Source organism: Styela clava, chromosome 2 (genome assembly GCF_964204865.1).
Source record: "Styela clava chromosome 2, kaStyClav1.hap1.2, whole genome shotgun sequence".
NCBI classification, from domain to species: Eukaryota; Metazoa; Chordata; class Ascidiacea; order Stolidobranchia; family Styelidae; genus Styela; species Styela clava.
In genome coordinates this window covers 4,415,540-4,436,202 of record NC_135251.1, presented here as the reverse complement: position 1 = coordinate 4,436,202, position 20,663 = coordinate 4,415,540, and the positions used below count along the sequence as shown (strand labels likewise).

The 20,663-nt window shown below is 37.6% G+C and overlaps 1 protein-coding gene and 2 long non-coding RNA genes across 3 annotated transcripts in view; all 3 read left to right on the top strand.

Annotated features, from left to right (window-relative positions):
• LOC144431830 (uncharacterized) overlaps nucleotides 1-20,663 on the top strand; it is a 278,870-nt gene that overhangs the window by 168,466 nt on the left and 89,741 nt on the right. The window lies entirely within an intron of this gene.
• LOC144419813 (uncharacterized) lies at nucleotides 8,823-10,176 on the top strand. The gene is made up of 2 exons (XR_013474281.1): nucleotides 8,823-9,132; nucleotides 9,855-10,176. It is a non-coding gene; the product is annotated as an uncharacterized LOC144419813 (long non-coding RNA).
• On the top strand, nucleotides 15,334-17,960 carry LOC144419958 (carnitine O-palmitoyltransferase 1, muscle isoform-like). Its single transcript, XM_078110237.1, has 4 exons — nucleotides 15,334-15,958; nucleotides 16,149-16,308; nucleotides 16,872-17,094; nucleotides 17,811-17,960. Exons 3-4 carry the CDS (start codon nucleotides 16,924-16,926, stop codon nucleotides 17,826-17,828), a joined length of 189 nt encoding a protein of 62 aa, XP_077966363.1. The 5' UTR covers nucleotides 15,334-15,958; nucleotides 16,149-16,308; nucleotides 16,872-16,923; the 3' UTR covers nucleotides 17,829-17,960.

Below are 20,663 nucleotides of genomic sequence, written 5' to 3'. Positions count from 1 at the left end.
CCATCTCCCAGTCTTCTCCTGACTTTTTTTTTGTTTAAACAGTGATTGTTTGGTATGTACCGGGTCGCTTTGACGTACCTGATTGCTTTTCATTTTATTTATTCAATAACATATTTAGTTCGATTTTATTATATTCATCGGGTTTTTGTTAGATTTCCCCAAGGGTGGAGTCGCTCGATAACCAGTATTGGTTTTCGACATCTTCTTTCACCCTGGAATGCGACTTTTTTATATTTCCTTTAATTTGTGTATGTATAGTTTGTACTTTCAGCATGTTAAGAAATAAATTACTGATTACTATATTTACTAACTCACTCCTTTATTTTTAGCTTTGCCGCAAATTGAAAATGTTTCATCTCAAAGAAGTGGATCCGACATTCTTTTGACTTGGAATGCAGTATCTGACAGAAACGTTCTATACAACATAGAAATCTTCTGTGATGATGTGAAACTTGGAGAGACTCACACTACAGAAGTTCCTCAGTATAGAATGAAGTCACCTATACTTGGTAAAACATATCGTTTCCAAGTCTGGGCCAAGGATGAATAGGGAAACTCTGGCATCAAAACGCAGTCAAAGAATGTTATAAAAGGTATATTTCCAGGATTATGTAGATTTTATTTTTTTTTGTCATGGACTTCTGTAAATAATGCACATACGAGTGTACATAAGAGCAACCACTGGCAGTCAGAATCATATTGTGGTGACGATAGACTGCCCAACTCATTATAACAATTTATTCCAGTTTTGTCATGGATTATATCTTAATCGACTAGCACAGGGGTGTGCAAATTGTGGCCCGTGACCCACGAAACGAGTTTTTAGTTTCGTTTATCTGGTACGTGCGGGCATTCCAATCTCTTTGTGCCGCAAAGCCTATACTGTACCAGTACCTGGGTGCCACTGCCATATTAGCAACACTAGCTAGCAGAAATCTGTTGCCAAATACACACTGCTGAGAAAACATAGCAGAGGCACGGCCTGCAGCCTTACCCAGTTACTTGTATCTGGCCCTCCTGTAATAAAGTTTGCACACCCCTGGACTACAGCATGATATTAAAATTAAAGCAAAGCAAGTAAGAATTACAGTATGCAATAAATCGCGACTATTGGGATTTACAGCAATCACTCTATAGCAGTGGTTCCCAAACTGGGGTCTTTGTACCTATTGGGGACCGTGAAGCACTTTTGGAGGGTCCGCGAAACAAATCTGTAATATGGCTATTAGCTTGATAATGCAAAAATTGAGTGCCTAAACAAATACACATTTACCGCCTTTTGCAATCACCGCTAGAGACACTGATTCTTCACTTTATGTTTCGATCACACTGCCCATTGTAATGTCACAGAGCTGTGGGCCTGTGATATCACAAAGAGAGTTCAATTCATGCCACCACAGGTATACTAACTGCAGTGCTGTAGCTAACGCTGCCCTTTTACTAAATATCGAAACAGACTGGATGTCACACTCACACATGTCATTAGAGTTGCGCTTTATATTCTTTTGTTCAGTTCACTATACAACACATTGATTTTTTGTTGTGATCTTTCAATGTTTTGGTGCACATGACCGGGACTCATTAAAAAAATCGCGAGGGGTCCGTCATGGAATTTTTTCAAAAAGTTTGAGAACTACTGCTCTATAGCAAAGCTGGTTGCCGCGTCCTGAGTAGTCGATATCATCTGATATTGGTGAATTTAATTACATACCACAAAATATATAATATACACATACAGTATTTGAGTCTGGGCAAGTTCTATAGAGCATATTTTTACGTAACAAAAATAAGTTTTACCACTGCCAAGGTTTGAAAATGGCGCGCCGTATACTGTGTGTCTTGCTGACAAAGGATGCTACAATACCTTCTGCAATATGCAAAAATATTGTCTCATTTAAAAAGTAGTATGATGAATTTTATTCGCAACTGGCATCAGAATGTCTAATTTTTTCTAATTCCAAGCGAGCAAAGAAATACTTTTGGAGGAAATTGTAAATTAGTTACCAAAGTTTGAGCAGTCATGTAACATTCATGGTTTGAAAATATTTATTTTTGCTGTTTAGATAATACATGATTACTTGGCAAAGTTTCTCTAGGACTTTTCAACACTTACAACTGAAAAATTGGACCTCATATTTGAATTGTATAATATGAATAAATCTAAAACGAATGATGAAACATTTATTAGAATACAATCAAATTAACAACTTCAATGAAACATAAAAAATACAAATTTTGAGTCTATTTTATTGGCTGCTTATTGGCAGCGATGGTAGTTTTTATGCGTGTGTGCGGTTATCTGCATCTTCAGTACCCATTGCCCACCCACATTATCAGACCCCAGGTGATGATCATGAGATTTGAATCCGATTCATAATAATCTGCGATGTCAACACAGTTAAGTCAAACACTTTAACGACCAGTCCATCACACCGGCCTGATAACAACTTAGTTAGAACTACTAGGTGTTAAAATAATAACGCAAAATTAACAGACGTTGAAATGAAATGCTACTTAAAACATTTAACAGCTTTTTATACTTATATTTATAGAACGCAGAGGACCTCCACCTATCAACTTTGCTGGAGCAAATATTGGGAATCTGTATCTACCGGAAAGAGGAAATCAGAACAATCAGCAAATGGTAAGATTTGAGTAATATTTATTCTCAACTTTCTATAACGATTTTTCAAAGTATTCATATGTATGTTTTCAATCATCTCCTACAGATGTAATAGATAGTTACAGGCTTGGTTGTGTGGTGCATCGGGCTAAGCGATATGAATACACTTGGTACCACCCCTTTGATTACCCTGTGGGTTTGCAGGTTCGAATCCTGTGGGGGATAATTATGTGTTAGAGGATTGCTGGACTCTTCGGCGCTGCAGGGTGTTTCACGTAACTGCGTAACCGCTGGTCATTTATGGCTTCCTCCACCATCAAGTTTATGCAATTGGAAATATTGACTAACTAATTCCATACTCTACATAGACTGATAACCAGACGAGAGTCTGTGGTTCGTCATATGATTAAGCAGTGTTATCGGCTTTTCCTCCCCCGAGATAAATGTGCAAAACCTATCCTAATTCATGTTGATAATAAGCCCCAAAATGTGATGTCACTATGCATATTAGAACTTTGCTATACCAGGGGACCAGAAACTGTGGGATATTCAATCACTAAGCCATATGAAAGATTTAATCCCTAAATTTGAATGATATTTTTCTGCGTTTTTATAGCAGGTAATAAAGATAAAAAATATGCTAGATAGTAAAATTGAAATTTTTTTAAGGGGTAAAATGAACAAGAAGAAGCTGGTGCAGTAGGTGGAAACCAAGCAATAGAATAAACCAATACAACATGAAGGTGATGACGGTACGTGAAATACCATTTACTAAAACAGCAAACTTGATTTCTTGTCTTTTATATTCTCGAAATAGTTCGTGGAGTCATATTAGATCAGTGGTTCGCAACCTTTGATAATTGGAATGAAAATTACCATTCAGTAGCAGAAAACAACATCATCAATCATTGGTACTACAATCAAAATTATAGATAGTGGTACAAATAAAACTAACATTTTTTGATAGTTCTGTGGCCCACCTCAAAATCTTTTCGTGGCGCAGCAGTGGGCCATGGCCCACTGGTTGAGAACCAGTGTATTGGGTGAAACAATAACTCATTTTGTCTCCTATTTTTGCTATGTTCACTGTACTGTGAGTAATTTGCCTTAGTTTTTTGAATGTGGTCTTCACATATCTGCGGACGATCAATTACCCCTGAAATATTATTATATTTGCAGGAGTTCAACCAGGTTTTCCCTCAAGTTCATTTTTAACAAACAATATTCAAGATTTGTAATTGTTGCTAATCTAATGCCTTATTCAAACTTCACATAGAAAATTATTATGACATTTCTCTACTGAGCACAATTTTTAGAGTCATCTAAATGAAAATTTTTTTTTTCAGATTCCGATGATCTTGAGAAGTTTCCAAACTGACCACGTTCTAAAGACATTGCTAAAATACAAATGTTTCAATAATGTTGTATATTCAACATTTCTGTCGTTAACATTGCTGCTGTTATATTCAACATTAAATTTCTCCAATAATCTCAGACTGAAAGACGAATGATCCTGTGGTATCCTGCAACACATTATGGACATGCATATGTAGTGAAGGGCTTAAATATTAGAAATATTAACTCTTTAAGACTAGATAGTCTAGTCCAGTAATAGTAGAATTAGGGGAAAAATTTCATAATTTTTTTTTTATGTGAAATGCTGATTTTGCATAGGCTTGGATTGTGAAAACATGGTAATTGACTCTTAGTCATATGCACCACCCTTCAGCAACGATTTCGGCAATTTAGGTCATCCCTCACAAGATTTGACCTGTTGAACTTACCTCAGAGCATTTTGTAAAATTCTGCACCAAATCCTGATTTGCATGTTTTGTCATACAAATTCTTGTCATTCCATATTTTTTTTTATTATTTTTTCCTATTAGTTTTGAAAATTAGACTGAGTGCTGATTTAATGCTTCAGCTTCTCATGTACTATGTTTAGTGAGTCATAACAAACTCACTTTAAGCTTCTCCAGATATCATGTGTATTGTTTTTATGTCGCCCTCATTCAGAAATTTTTGTGTAATTATAATTTTTATGGTATGTCAACAACTTTCATTATTTAGGTCAGGTTTTGAGTTTTTTCTTATAATTGACAACTGCTGTACTTATTCTTGCTGTATATCAGTTTACTTTGCCACTCCACATTTTTTCTTGAATTTTAAAATATATAAAAATAATAAAAACTATAAAAATCAATAAAAATTATAAATAAAAAAAAATCCAAGTTATTAACCTATATCGTAACTCGTTTCAAATAGCAATTGTTCGAATTTTTATTAATTTTTGTTGTGAAATTCATTATTATCTTTTGCTTTTATGTTTTTCAATTATTGTCAACCACTGATATCTATTATTTCTGTGTATATTTTAGAACATCCCTATGAATTTAGGATATTCTGATTTGTCGGCAAACCCGCCATAAATTATGCATTCCATGACTGTTATAATAACAGTTGGACTGGAGTGATTGATTTTTGGCTCAGTGTTGTGGTTTGATATTGTGTTCTGAAAACTTGGTAGCTAAGGACTCTACTGGAGCCCAGTGTAACTTTGCCCCTAATCTATGTAAAGTAATAAGAAATGTCCATTATGAATTCTAGTAATATTATAATAGTGATACATGTAGAATATTACAATGATGTTTTGTTTTGCAATGCCTATTACGATTTTCCATTTTTTTGTCTTTTGTGTGAGTCAGGTTTTTGAATTTTCATGTACTGCAATCCACTTTTCTTGTTCATCATTATTCTCTATAACTCCGTGTGTTTTTCTAAGTTTTAAAAAAGTAAAAAAAAGTGAACATAGTCAAAAAATAATGGAAAAAAAAATTCATGTACTTCCCTAAATATGAAAAAGTAAAAAAAATTAAAAAAACAGCAAAAAAAAAATATATTTTGTGTATCCCATAAATTTAAAAATATAAATGTGATATATTTCATTAAAGAGCTTATAGCTTTATGATACAAAATGAAATGATCAACATAACACTTTGGCCTGCATAATCTAACAGGTCTTCTGTCAAAAATGCTTCGATTTTCTTTTCATTCTATGTTGTATTTTGTTAATTGTTGTAGCATCTGTATAATAAATAATCAATGTGATAGAATCCATGCCCAAGAGCCTGATTGCCTACAACTAGAATTTTGCGAGTTACATGCTGTTCGGATCTCATGAATTTCAATTTTGTGTGAGAGACTAGCAGAATTCAACTGGTAGGTTGGTTAAGGAAATCGACCCATATTTTACTAGCAACTATTCACCTGGGTTTGTGTTTGGACGGTAGGGCATCATTCATCATATAGCTAAATCTAACGAATTTTATTTTTATTCCTTCGTAATGAAGAGGAAAAATTAATCCAAAGCCAAGTACTTAAAATTGCCATTTTTCGATAACCTGAATGTTTATTACGACAAGATTTTCATGGTGATGCTGGCAGCCTTGGCTATCAGAAATCAGAGTATCAAAAAGTGAATGATGTCGAATGGACAAGCAGCAATGCATCTCCTAGAACTTTAGTTTTTGGCAGTTCGACACGTTGAAAATGGATGCGACTTTTGCGAGACGTCAACCGCTATATGTAGCCTACCTGAAGAAGGAATAATGTAGCGGGAGATCTCACCCTTAAATGCGGTAGACGTCACGCTAAAGTCGCATGTGACAATAATTAGTGCAGGGTTTCCCAAACTGTGTGACACGGCACACTAGTGGGCCGCCAAGGTCTTGAAAATTGGCCACGAATTTACACAAAATTCCTGAGATTTTTTCACAATAATTGACGATGCAACATGAACTTTATTACATTGCAATCAGTAATGGATGTAGTTCGGTACCACACATATTATAGGGTGACCTAAAAAACGAAACCCAGTCCATTTGGAACATATTGTATGGATTCCGTTTTTTTGGGTCAACCTGAATAAAGATTTATTATTCAATGTCCACCGATAGGTGATGTAATATTGCACACTTCTCTAATTTCTGAATATATAAGGTGTTGTATATAAGTTTTCAACCTCAACTCAACAATACAAGTTTGCTCAAAGCAAAGTTTCTAGTCTTAACTAAACAATCTTTTTCAAACTGTCAGCAGTTAAGAAATTGAAAAGACTCTTAAAGCAATATTAATCTCATAATTTTTGACATGTCATGTTTTCACATTTCAATTTTCACATGAAATATTCAGAGTTCTCAATGCAATGCAAATTTTCTGTCAGTACAACATATGCAATACAATATATATAGTACAACAAAATATTTTTCACATTTCCATGATTCTGCATACGGTATATCAATTTTCTGCACTGACAGAAACGATATAGACTTGTTGTTACAATCGACCCACGAAATCTATTCTTAATCTTATTCAATGTCAAAACGCATAATATCAATGGATAAGTAATTTATTAAAACTGATTTAAATTAAGTATGCCGCGACTTTTTAATCTTGTTGTTAGTGTGCAGCAAGCTAAAAAAATTTGGGAACCCCTGGATTAGAGGACTCTAGCTCTGGCTTTACAAAGTTGAGATACGCCTCGTTAGGCATGGCCTACCGAGGCTACCGTTAAGCAGTAATAAATGATCAACTTTTATAATTGGATTTGGTGTAGAGAAGAAATCCAATAATCATATGGCGAACCGTGGACTCTTGTCCGGTAAACAGTACATGTACAAGGAGCTTGACCCTATGGCATCAGGTCATCAACATTTACATTTTTCAAATCTTGAACTTTCATATCTATCCTGGGGAAGGGGAAAACTGATATTACAACTTGACCATATGGCTAGCCACGGTCTCTGGTCCTATTACCGTCAATATACCGATAGTCCATGTCCGATACAAAGTTATATTGGTTTCTGATGTTTATACTTATAGGATATGAGTTACATATTTATCCTGGGGGAGAGGAAAACCGGTAAAACGAAGTAAGAATATTGCAATCAGGGCCTCTCATCCGGTTACCAGTCCATGACGGGTATGGGAATAGTTGGCCGGTTATTTGTACAAAGCGCATGTACCTGTGGCATCTGATTGGTCGACACTTATTTTTTTTCCTATCTCGGACTTTCATAATTAGTCTGTGGAAAAGAAAAACTTTAACATATGGCTAATCATGGCCTCTGGTCCTATTACCAATCTATGTCAGGTACGGGTTGGTTGGTCAGTTATTTTGTTTCGGATGCATGAACTTGGTGGTTATAGGATGGGATTTAGATATTTATCACGGGGTAGAGGAAAGCCGTTATGACGAATTAATCATATTGCGAAAACACAGCCTCTCGTTCGGTTAACAGTCCATGACGCGTACTGGTATGGGAATGGTTGGCCAGTGGACCCATATTATCTGATAGTTCAACATTTACCTTTTTTAATTGGACGTACATGTTTATCCTGCGGAAAAAACTGATATGATAACTTGACCTTATGGCTAACCACAAATCCATGTCAGATACAGGGTTAGTTGGCCAGTTATAGGACGGGATTTAAATATTTATCTTAGGAGAGAGGAAAACTGATAAGACAACTTAATCATATGGCTATCCACGTTCTCTCATCCGCTTACCAGTCCATGACAGGTATAAGAATAGTAAGCCAGTTATTTGTACAAAGCTCATGGACTTGTGGCATCTGATAGGTCAACACTTTGGGTGTCGCTGCTTGATAACCATTTTTGGTTCTCCGCGACTTCTCTTCTCTATATTCAATATGTGTATTCAATATTACTCGTTAAACATTGTATATTATTTATACTAGATGGGTAAAATAAACTTGACTATGCCATACCGCGACCGATTGGCCTGTTACCAATCCATGTCAGGAATAAGTACAAGTCAACCAGTTATTGGCTACAAATGCAGAATAAAGCAGATGTGATTGAACGCGGAATACTACTTGAACTGGAAATTACGAGGGTTGACTATCACAGGCTGAAACTGATGGAAAAGTTCAAAGGTCGGGGATCAGAATTTCTCTTGCTGCTTCAATAATTTAAGCAGCATAGAAGAACCTGTAACCGAACAGCGGTTACATTAACCACTCTAACAGTATAATCACGTTGCATTCAACCATTCTCAGATTATGTAGTTGTGATTACAACAAGTTCATACTCATAGGTTATCAATGTGACAAGAGGAACAGCTATGCCCCTTTCCCCGACCTTTGACCCCTGGAAAATTCTCCCTATAGAAGGACTTGCACGGGTCACGTGACCTTGTTACTGGACGGCAATAGAACAAAAACGTCCATTTGGCTCCTGTCAGTTGCAAGTCGGATTATACGTTTCCGTTTTGTTTGGCTGTTGAAAATGGACTTATTTCGTATTGTTCCGCTGGCTGTACGTATAGTATAGACAACGAAATGGATCTTCAGCTATATTCCACTGTTTTCAAAAGATCCGGAACGTCGCGCAATGTGGATATCATCTATTGGCAGGACTGCTTGGTGTCAAGTCCAGAAGTCATCTTACTTGTGTTTCACTGTTTGCGGACAGCACTTCGTTGATGGTGAGTCATGATGTGCCGTTATCAATTTTTTTAAATATTCATAAGCTCCCTCATTTCAATGCAGATAACAAGCAGATAACAAACTACTGTTATTGGGAGGCGTACCGGTAGGCGTAGGCCTACTTGCAGACTTGACTCGTGTAAGGTATTAATCAATAATTGCCATAAGGTATTGTTTCCCTAGTTAGCAGGTAGTCTATTAGTAAGTGTGAAAATTTGAATAGATAACTAAAGTTTAACGCCAGTGCAAATGCAAAAAATAACCAGAATTCAATTGAATTCTCTATCTGAGAATACGCTCGCCACCACATCTCTGATCCCCCTGGGAGTTTCACAGGTTCCAATCCCATGCGGGGATAGTTATGTGCGAGGGGATTGCAGCTCTCCTCCCACTAAGGGTGGTTCACACGACCGCTGGTCGATTACGACATCCCCCACCATCAAGTCCATGCTTCTAAAACAAATAACTGGCTAACTAATCCCGACATAGAATGGTGATCGTACGATGTTGCACTTTGCAATATGTCCCCAACCACAGATAAATTCTATCCTAAAAACTAACCACATTGGTAGGCATAGTTGCGTTTTAAATTGAAAGAAATCTTCATTAATGGTCAGAAGGTGTTGTCTGATTGTTTTGTTAGTTAGCAGGTAATTTATTACTGATCTGATAAACAAACTTGGCACTGTTAAATGATGATTGGTGTTTAATTTATTTTCAGGAAAAAGGGAAGATAACCCATTATCAGCTGCTTACATGTCCCATCGATATTTAAATTTTCGCCATCCCCAGAGAAGAAGAGAATAGTAAAAAAAAGGAGGATTTTGAAGAAAGGCAAAAGGCAGGACCATTTCAACAAATTCTGTTAACTTGTATGCGTTGCAATATTAATTCGCAGTTGTTAGCATAAACATTTAATGTGTCTTTCGACTAGACCTACCACACTTTAAAAAAAAGCCGCCTACACCCCTTTTCACTAGAACCATAATACTGTAAAATATTTGATAGAAATTACCCCCGAGGCATCATGTGGAGGCAGATACATTTTTTACTCTAAATTATGGAATGTTACTTTCAGGTTATCTTATCTTTGCTTATGGATATCTTGAGGTTAGTGACTCCAACTGACCCATGCATGCCACACTGAAAATTCTCTTGTGTACCCTTAAAATAAGGCTGTTGGAGCCTTCAGACCTTGGAAACAGTCGAATCTGAGCACGATGGATTCATGTGGAACATGTAATATGCATTTAGAGGCAAAAATATCCCATCCTGAGCAGCACCGATCAACAACCTCCTGCCTATGGAATCAAAACATTAGACAAATTGGTGTACTGTGCGCATTCACAAATTTTTGCGAATCAAGTGTGCCTTTTGACTAAAGAAAATTTAGCATTGAAATGGTCAATCTCAATATCAACCTAGTATCTGCAGATAAAACCAATTGTTTTTTAAAAATACATTTTTGATGTGCTTTATTTTTCAAATATAATTTATAATTACTGTAAAGTGTGTGATACATTTGGTACCATGAATACCATTTGCGAATGAGCTTGGGTTACACCCCTCTCAAATAAAAGTCTTAAGACTCTTAAGTCGTATCTAATAATATTCTTTAAACAAAAGGTTGCGGTTAGCCGGCTACCCATCAGAATTTCCTTTCAGATCACAAAGTCTCAATATTACGCCTCGCTTAAGTTTAATTGGCAACTGTATCTGGTTGTAGTATTGGTGTCCAACGTTAGACTGAAACCTTCACGACCAGACCCACCGAAACAATTTTTTTTCTTGATAGGGTCGTTTCGAAGTTGATTTCGTTAAAGCACAATGGACACTTTATCTTCACCAATCCACAGTAATGACAAGTTACGATAAGCATCAATAAATGGATACAGAGGATGTATTATCAAGTCACGCAAGCTGAGGTCTTGTGCCACTGTGGTCTTGTTGCAACTTATACTTTGCCATTCATCTATTCCATGGTCGCACCCATATCTGTAAGATAATGAATACAGATAAGAGTTTTCATAAAATCTAACGATCAGGGAGTGTGAAATTTATGTCCATATCCCACCACAGCCACTAGTCGTAAATGAATTTGATTCCGGGTAGCATATCTTTTTTACCAATGACAATAAAAAGACATTTTGAATCAGTTGTACAAGCACCATTAGGATAAGATTTATTTAGGGGGGGAGGGGGAGCCAGTTATTTGTTTTCAGAAGCATGGACTTGGATGGTGGGGAATGGTCGTAACCGATCAGCGGCCATGTGAACCACCCTCGGTGGGAGTGGAGCTGCAATCCTCTAGCACATAACTATCCCCGCATGGGATTGAAACCTGTGGACTACCAGGGAGATCAGAGATGCGGTGGCGAGCGTATTCCTAGATGGCGAATTCAATTGAATTCTGGTTATTTTTTGCATGACCCCTGGTGTTAAACGTTAGTTATCTATTCAACCTTTCACACTTAGTAAAAGATTACCTGCTAATTAGGGAAACAAGACCTTACAGCAATTGATTATTAATTCCTTACTGTCTTACACAAGTCAAGTCTGCAACTGCAAGTAGGCCCACGCCTAGGCCTACTAATAACAGTAGTTGATTATTAGATTAATTCCTTACTGTCTTACACAAGTCAAGTCTGCAACTAGGCCTACTAATAACAGTAGTTGATTATTAGATTATTAGTTCCTTACTGTCTTACACAAGTCAAGTCTGCAACTGCAAGTAGGCCCACGCCTAGACCTACTGATAACAGTAGTTGATTATTAGATTAATTCCTTACTGTCTTACACAAGTCAAGTCTGCAACTGCAAGTAGGCCCACGCCTAGACCTACTGATAACAGTAGTTTGTCATCTGCTTTCCATTGAAATGAGGGAGCTTGTGAATATTTAAAGAAATTGATAACGGCACACTATCACTCACCATCAACGAAGTGCTGTCCGCAAACAGTGAAACACAAGTAAGATGGCTTCTGGACTTGACACCAAGCAGTTCTGCCAATAGGCAATAGATGATATCCACATTGCGCGACGTTCAGGATCTTTTGAAATCAGTGGAATATTACTGAAGATCCATTTCGTTGTCTATACTATACGTACAGCCAACAGAACAACGAAATAACCATTTTCAACAGCCAAACAAAACGCAAACGTATATTCCGACTTGCAACTGACAGCAGCCAAATGGACGTTTTTGTTTTATTGCCGTCCAGTAACAATGTCACGTGACCCGTGCAAGTCCTCTATACTTTACCATTGCAAAAATTTTCGGGGCTATTTTAAGAGTGCTTTTGCGAGTTGGGGCCTGTAAAATGGGGTATGTGTTTCAAGCCATCATTATGATTCATCGCATACAACAATCTGTATTTTAAAAGTAACGGTAGAGAATTTCAGGCTAGGGTACCACGGCTATTTCTACACTAATTTTTATTAATGCAATTGAATTGAAACTCCTGGGAAGACAGAGTGATCATTGAATTATCTGATTTATATTTAAGTTTTCGAAACACAACTGAAAACTAACAATAGAGTTTAAAAACGCGAAAGCGAGGTAATGTTTACAACCACGCTTGAAAATCTGTCTGAGTGAGAAAAGTGTCTTGAGCGGAAGCGAAAAGGGGGCTTTGTTGCGTCACTTTTTGCATCTTGCTGATTGGCAAATGTCACGAAGTAAACAAGGAAGTCGATGCTCGGGGAAAGGTCCATGTGCGCTGGCTTCAGTGAGCAAAAGTTATCCAGGTATACTCTAGGTGGAAATAGAGAACAAAAAACGCTAACACGACTTTTAGACTATTTGTCAATGACTACAAGAACATTCTTCATAATTGTACCGTATACTGGGAATTTTTTGTGCAGTACTTTACAAAATGTAATGTTGACCATAACAAGTGTTAATGTTAGTAAACAAGTCAATAGTGGACACGACTCCAGACCAGATTATTCAGCCGCGTGGAGGCAACATGCAGCGTATCCATGACGACTAGATTTTAATTTCCGGTAAATAAATAGCGGATTTTTTTTCAAATTTAATTGCTGGTATTATACCGTTATCGTCCCCGTTTTCTGATCTGTGTTCTTTGTTTTTGTTCGCCTTAGGTCAGGCTATTGCATCACCTTTTTGTTCAAAAATATCAAGTTGTTTGTGGCTAGAGCTGCCGCAAAACCATGGCAAGATTTCCAAACCATGGCCCTAAGACCAAACCCTAACCTACGGCGACTGACTTCTTAGCTGTCACAAACCAATAGCGAGCGGCGGTCATTACGACAGAAAATCGAATACCACCAATTTTGCTGCCGTAACCACGGCATGTCACTGTAATAGCAGGGCTGCCCCTGACGGGGATAAATATTGGATAATTTGGAACGCCTTTCTTATGAATACAGTTTGGATGTTTTTGGGGTTAGGTTTGGGTTTAAGTAGATATATTTCCGCATGATAGACTAGAATATTGTACATGACTTTGTAAACATACCGGTAATAGCGCGATAAAACCATGGCAAGAGACGCGACGGTACGTTTGTGGCAGGAGCTGCCATGAAATGGTCAGAACTGCGACTGCCTGTACCAGTACTAGAATTGTTGAGATACTTAGGATAGGTTAAGCATTTACATATTTATGCCAGGGGAGAGGAAAATTGATATAGGGTACCGGTACTCCTCAACCATATGGCATACCACGACCTCTCATCCCGTTACCAGTCCATGTCGGATATGGGATTAGTTAAACAATTATTCCGATTGCATGGACTTGAAGGTAGAGGTAACTGACCAGCGGTTATGTGAACCACCCTACAGCGGCGAGGAGTCCAGCAATCTTTTCAAATATAATTATCTTCCACAGGATAATTATGCGAACTTGCGAACCCATTGAAATTGTTTACCATTTATACTTACCTACCGTATACCTGGCTAAATTCGGATGCCTTGTAATTTCGGATAAAGTATTCAATCGTTTGTCATATTGTGCTTCTGGCAGTTTCTATAGTGAGTACTTATATATCTAAATCTGTTATCATATTCAATCATGCAATTTAATTTATTTTTTGATTAAAAAAATCATGTTTCACGATAGAACTGACCTTCCGTTTTCGAGCGGCTCAAATCGTGACTTCTACTGATGCTAAATTCCTCAAACTACCGTCTTTCGATAGAGAACGATAACAATGTGTATAGAAAATTAGACTGATCGCAAAATGTCGCAGAAGACTTGAGAAAATATAGAAATTCAAATATTTTTTAATTATTAAAATAATAGCATCTGACGCACACGTTGAACTTGACGTCAAGTTGCGGCATCGTTATAGATTTGACTCCAGACTTTCGAGCGCCGACGAGTTGGCGTGATTTGAAAATAGCAACAATATTTTGTTTGATTGGATCAACATCGACAATTTTCAATTCCTCCATTTGGAACGGCAGCATGGTTTGAAATAGAAAAATTGTGAACAGTCGTGCAATACTGCGTGATTATAAAATATATAACCAGCAAAAAATTGTCACAATGGGGTTCCGTTCCATGAATTTAACAGAGGATTACATCAATGTAATATATTTTAAGTTTGACGCGAATTGGACAAGAAATGGCTGAGTGATTGATTGAAGTATAGTGAAATCATTCGAAGTTAGCCGGTTTTACGGTACTTCTTCTAAGGCAAAATACTGTCTCCACATTCGTTTTGGGTCTGGTATAGTTTGGTACCACATGCGCTTTTAGTTTGTCTGGCTCAACAATTTTTGCATATGTCAATCCTAACCCCCACCTGACTACGTCACCGAATAATTACATCATTTCGACGTCACAGTGGCGTAATAAGGCCCACCAAAGTATGCGGATGGTCGTCCAAAATGCGCAGACGAGAACCCGGAATCGAACAGCTATTTCTCTCGTTTTCTCGTTGCAACGATCCCGAAGGAGAGAGATCGCTGACATTAGTCAGCTCTTCATCGTCGGCGCCGATGCCATTTGGGCGATCGAACGAGTATTTGGCAAGCTCTATGACATGATTTTGACGTCGTAGTGACGTAATTTTTGGATGGCGTAGTCAGGTGAGGTTTAGGATTGACATGTCAAAAAAATGTTATGCTACACCTACACCAGTACGTTAGGTACGAAACTACACGAGACCCCTTGTTTTACCCTGCAGGTGGTCACGAGACGCGCAAAAATCCATGGGCCGCAGAGATCTTTTCCAATATTTTGAGCCTGGGGCCAAGTTACCGACGACTTTTTTATTGTAATGTAAAAGCATTTCGTTTGAAGCGTCGATCAACTGCAGAGGCATTAATATGATAAACCGGATGTAGAAAAGAAGCTTGATTAAAATGGTGATTCTACTTCACAGTTCAGATTTAAAAAAGAATCAGTGTAACAATTTTAATTATATATTTGATAACGAACACCCATTGCTAAGTAATAGTGCTATCAAACTGTTGTCCGTATTTTCAACCAGTTACCTATGCGTTATGCGAAAGAATCGGCTGTACACTGCTCCAGAGCTACATGTTGCAGAAACTTCTTTGAGTCCTCGTTTGCAATCCTATATTTGAAACGAAACAGCAGCAGCACTGTCACTAGACCTAATTGTGTTTGTACATGATTTGGCATGTACATGTTTTATATGTGCCTTTCTTACGCATAGTGGGTGCCCAGCACTGCATTTCATTATGCAATTTATGTTTCACCTATTACAATTTTTGGCCAGCACATTATTTTTTAATTTTTCTTCATTTGAAATGTTTTCAAGTGTACCTTTTTTTGTCTAGATTTCTAGAAGCATGTTGAGGGCCCAGCATTGCATTATTCAGCGCAAATATATGGTATTATTTTCTGTTCTGGTCCTTTCATATTTTTGCCGGTCCGCGAGTACATTTAATTAATTTTACCGGTCCGCCAGGGTAGGAACCACTGATCTACATTACTGACGTAGCGGAGTCTAACGCTTGAACTACTAAGCCACTGAGTCCATTAAAATAAAACTGATCTAAATGAATATTTTATTCTTCACAGGCTTGGGTGTTTTCTTTAAATCTGGGGTAAACAAAGCGTCGTTGCACGCGATCGAGAAAGCGGCGTTTGTGGTTGTTTTGGACGATGAATCCAATGTGTTAGACGTTGATGATGTGACAACGTTCTCATGTTCGCTGTTGTATGGAAAATGCCATAACAGGTGATTGAATTTTATTTTAAGTTATTTTTTTTGGGGGGGGGAGGTCACGTTCTGAATTTGCTGGAGGTTTCTCAGGATAGATACTATTTTAAGAGTTTTTTGGGGGGTTTGGGAGGAGGTCACTCTCTCCCTTCGACTAAGGTTCAGACAAGCTATGATAAAAAGCTATGATGATACTTTCCACAAAGTATCTCATAACAATTTTTTCTGTTTTGTTTCCAACCCTAACCTGGTACACACACTATGGGACATCATGTGCGAGTAAATGCCTGGGCTGTGAATTATGCTGGAGTCGAGGCTTAGTATGGCAAGTTTTCATTGGTATCAGAGTTTGAGCCGTAGCCATATTTCAAATTTTTCTGAGTCATGACAGGCTCCAACTCATCCAGGTTGCAATAAATTAGGTATGCAATGCTGAACTTGGCAGTTCTTAGTCCTAAAATTGTATCTGCTTAAGCGAGACCATGGCAGCCTTTTGCCTAAAAAAACTTGCATGTGGGTATTTATACAGGGCCTTGTTTTTCGTGACTGCTAGACGCTAATAAAGAATAAATTCTATTCAGATGGTTTGACAAATTTTTCCAAGTTATTTTCTACAAAAGTGGGTGATTCGGAATGAACGCAGAACATTCCTGGGCTGACGCTCCGATCATGAGCCACCTTACGGAAGAAGTCTTGTACGATGAGTTAGCGGACTTCGGATATAATGATGATGGTGCCTGCGTCGGAGAATTAACAACGACCCTCCTTCCTCCTCAGCGATTAAAATGGAACATTCCAGAACCTGTAAGTGTTGCTTTCGGATTAAAAATATTTTGTGTTTGGGAACACTAATTTTATGCCAGGTAGAATCTGTCTTTCAATTTTCGCTATTTGATTAAAAAAATTATATGTGGGAACACTAATTTAATGCAGAGTGGAATTTCTCATCCTGACCTAACCTACTGCTCAACTGAAAGTATATTGTGTATGGGAACACTAGATTAATAAAGAGTGGGATCAATTATCACTTGAGCTATTTGATCAGATATATATATTGTAATTGGGACTGTTTCAATCCAAGGTAGAATCTCGCTCCCATATTAACTATTTGACTAAAAATGTTGTGTTCTGCTCTTGGGAGCCATGATTTCATAATCTCATTTTTTGCTATTTAGTGGTTCCCAACCTTTTACGACTCGTGGTCCCCTTCCAGAGGTTTTCAGCACTCACAGACCCTTTCTATCATTCCAGTGGTATTTATAGTGTTATTTTGATTGGTAGTTTCCAAATCCCATTATGATCAAACAATTCATGCTCAACAAAGTGAAAACACCCTGTGGAATAACCTTATCGAGCAAGGAAACTAGGAAGAACATTTTTTCCATGTAATTATTTTTGCACATAGCATTGTGGCCTCCAGTTGGGAACTGCTGTGCTATATATTGGCATTTTTTGCTTGGTAGCGCTGATTTTATACAGAGTTGAATCAGTATCCTAACAATTAATTTTCCTTTATACAGTGCATCGACGTCATTTAATCAAGTCTAAAGATTGCAAAGCTTTTATCTGATGACGTAGACCTCCACATGTTTCCATTTCGTAAATTCGGAAAAGGATTGATCAAAACTTTCCGAATGTCTCCTGATGCTTTTATCCAATTGTCTCTTCAACTTGCACATTTCAGGGTAAGAGAAATGAAAAATATCATTTATTTAAAATTTTAGTGGGGCACTTGAAATTTTGAGTTCTTGCATAGTTTCTTGTCATCCCCTTGATAAAGAATGCGGATATCGCTTAGCCTTACAGTTATAAAGGCACCGGGCAAAAGATTCAACAGAGTAACAAGAGTAAAAAAACTATGAATTTTTACCGATGTGAGCGCTTTTAAACACAAGTTGTCATATAAACTCATGGAAACTAGTGTCTTAAGGCCGGCCAGAGCCGCTAGCTGTTACGGTCTATCTTGGCATTAGAAATTTCAGAACCCCGCTTTCAAAATTCCTGGCTACATCCTTGGCTTTGGTCATTGACTTGAGTATCCATTCATCAATGACTCGCCATCAACTAACTTGCTAATTCTGACTTGACTGTGGACTCGGATGACTAATGAGTCGTATTGGGGATTTTTGCCTAAGACCTGTGATTCCCAACGTAAAGTCAGTTTTGCGCTTGGTATTGTGCCCTCCCTCCAACCGCTCTTTGGCCCTCATGAGGGCACTGGTTGGGAAATGTGGCCCAAGAGACATAGACGTAACATGCCAACCGCACTAAAAGGAATGAAATATATTCATAACATTAGCATAAAACAGATCGCTTGCGCAACTTATTGCACCCTGTATAAGGTGCTACGTAATGGTTTTGAAGCAAGGGTGCGGTCAGGGAGGGGGGTTTGAGAGTCGCAACCCTCTTTTTTGAAATGTAGAACAAAGCATTTCTATATATCATACATAAGTTGCCATACAAACTGCTTTCTCATATTACTTCCCTTAAAATAAAAATCATTTTATGACAGGACAAAGGTCATTTCAGTTTAACTTACGAAGCCTCGATGACAAGATTGTTCCGAGAAGGGAGGACCGAGACTGTTCGTTCATGCATGACTGAATCTTGCGCTTTCGTTCGGGCCATGGAAGATCCAGAACAAACTGTAAGTTTATTGTTTGACTAAACCAAGCTGTGCTCATTAGAGTGTGACTAGTCAGAATAATGTAATTATAATAAACAGGACTCGATGCTGTTATTTCAAGTTTTATAATCTGTGGCCCCCTTAAAGACTCTCAATGCTTGTGGCCTGCCAGCTCTTCTATGGAAGTACTTGGTTTCGATAATGAAAAATGAACGTAAAAGAGTAAATCTATTACAATGGAAGATGTTCACTCACATTATGTGAGCCTCGCTTAGAATATTGTTACTCATGCTCTCAACAAACATACTCAAAGCCGAAATTAATAAAATTTGGTTTTCTCGTACAGTTCAAAGTCATATTTCAAATGGAACAGACTTTGGGGTCACAATTGGGTCAAAATTTCCCGACTTCACAGCCTATGCACTGTGACCTGTTACTAAAAATTTCTCCACGTTTTTGTCAGGTCGCTGATGATGGCTACGGTGTCTCCTACATCATCTGCCACGAAAACACCATAATGTTTCACATCTCAAGCAAAGTCTCCTCTCACGAGACCGTGAGTGTTCTTTTTATAATAGTTTTTAGGTGACCTTCATTCGCAACTGCTGCTTTGTGAGTAATAAGTATTTTATGAAGGGCACCAACCTGTGAGACAGGGCTGTGCTGTGGCACCTGCGCCCAGCGGGCCAAAATCGGCCCACAAGGAAAAACATTGTGGGCTGCGGAGAAGTTCCAATTTTGAATATTGTGCGGCCCCCGTAACGAATTTTTGATTTGGTATGTGCGAGTGATTCCAATCACTATGCGTTGTAAAGCCTGTATTTGAGTCCAATTTATTATCTATGTCTTTGACGTTACAATGCCCTAACAGTTAGCTTGTCATAAGATCAACAACTAAATTTTTCATGACTGCTACTAGAAAACCTATGTTCAATAAAGGTGCGTTAACCACCTGATCATTAATTTATTATCAACTTGGCTCTCCAGAAGTGTGTGTACCAATATGGCGGCAACGAATTTTGTTTGCCTACTTTACATCAAGTTGTGTGATGAGACTGAAACCTATGGGAAGGGGATGTATTTACTTGGCTAACACAGACAGTACCCAAACTCGTGATAGAACTGAAATAAGGAAAATCAAGATAAAATTATGGCCTAACTCTAACCTGGTGCTGACTCTGGTTACACTTATTTGAATTAATTTACATTCTTATGTTATCTCTTTATCTTATCTTATCAGAACTCATTTCGATTTGCTGATAACATCGAAAAAGCAATGATGGATGTGAAGGACCTCTGCGAATATGCAAAGAAAAAATAATTTGAGAAAAAAACAAAAAAAATTAGGAATTATTATTAGGTTTTAATGCATTGTGTTTTTATAAAATAAGGGGGGAGCACTGGGGGTAAAAAAGTAGGGGATTTTATTTTGATTTTACTTATACTTTTGTGTGAATAAGCGTGTTCTATTTTTTCTGTAATATTCACTGATTGTGTTTTTATCTTAGTGTAAAACGGATTTGGAAACCAAGAAAAAAAAAAATTTTTAAGGGATGGGGGAATTTTTCAGATAAATTTGAATTTGAGTACAATTTTATATAAATAACGATTCAGCATACTTGCATAAATATTTTGACAAATTTGAACAAACCGGCAGTGGCTAGGTATCACTGTAGGCTCTGAACCTTTTTCTGATCCCTTACCCTGCCCCCTCTCCCCCCCTATCTTTTTCGTCGTCTCACTCAGG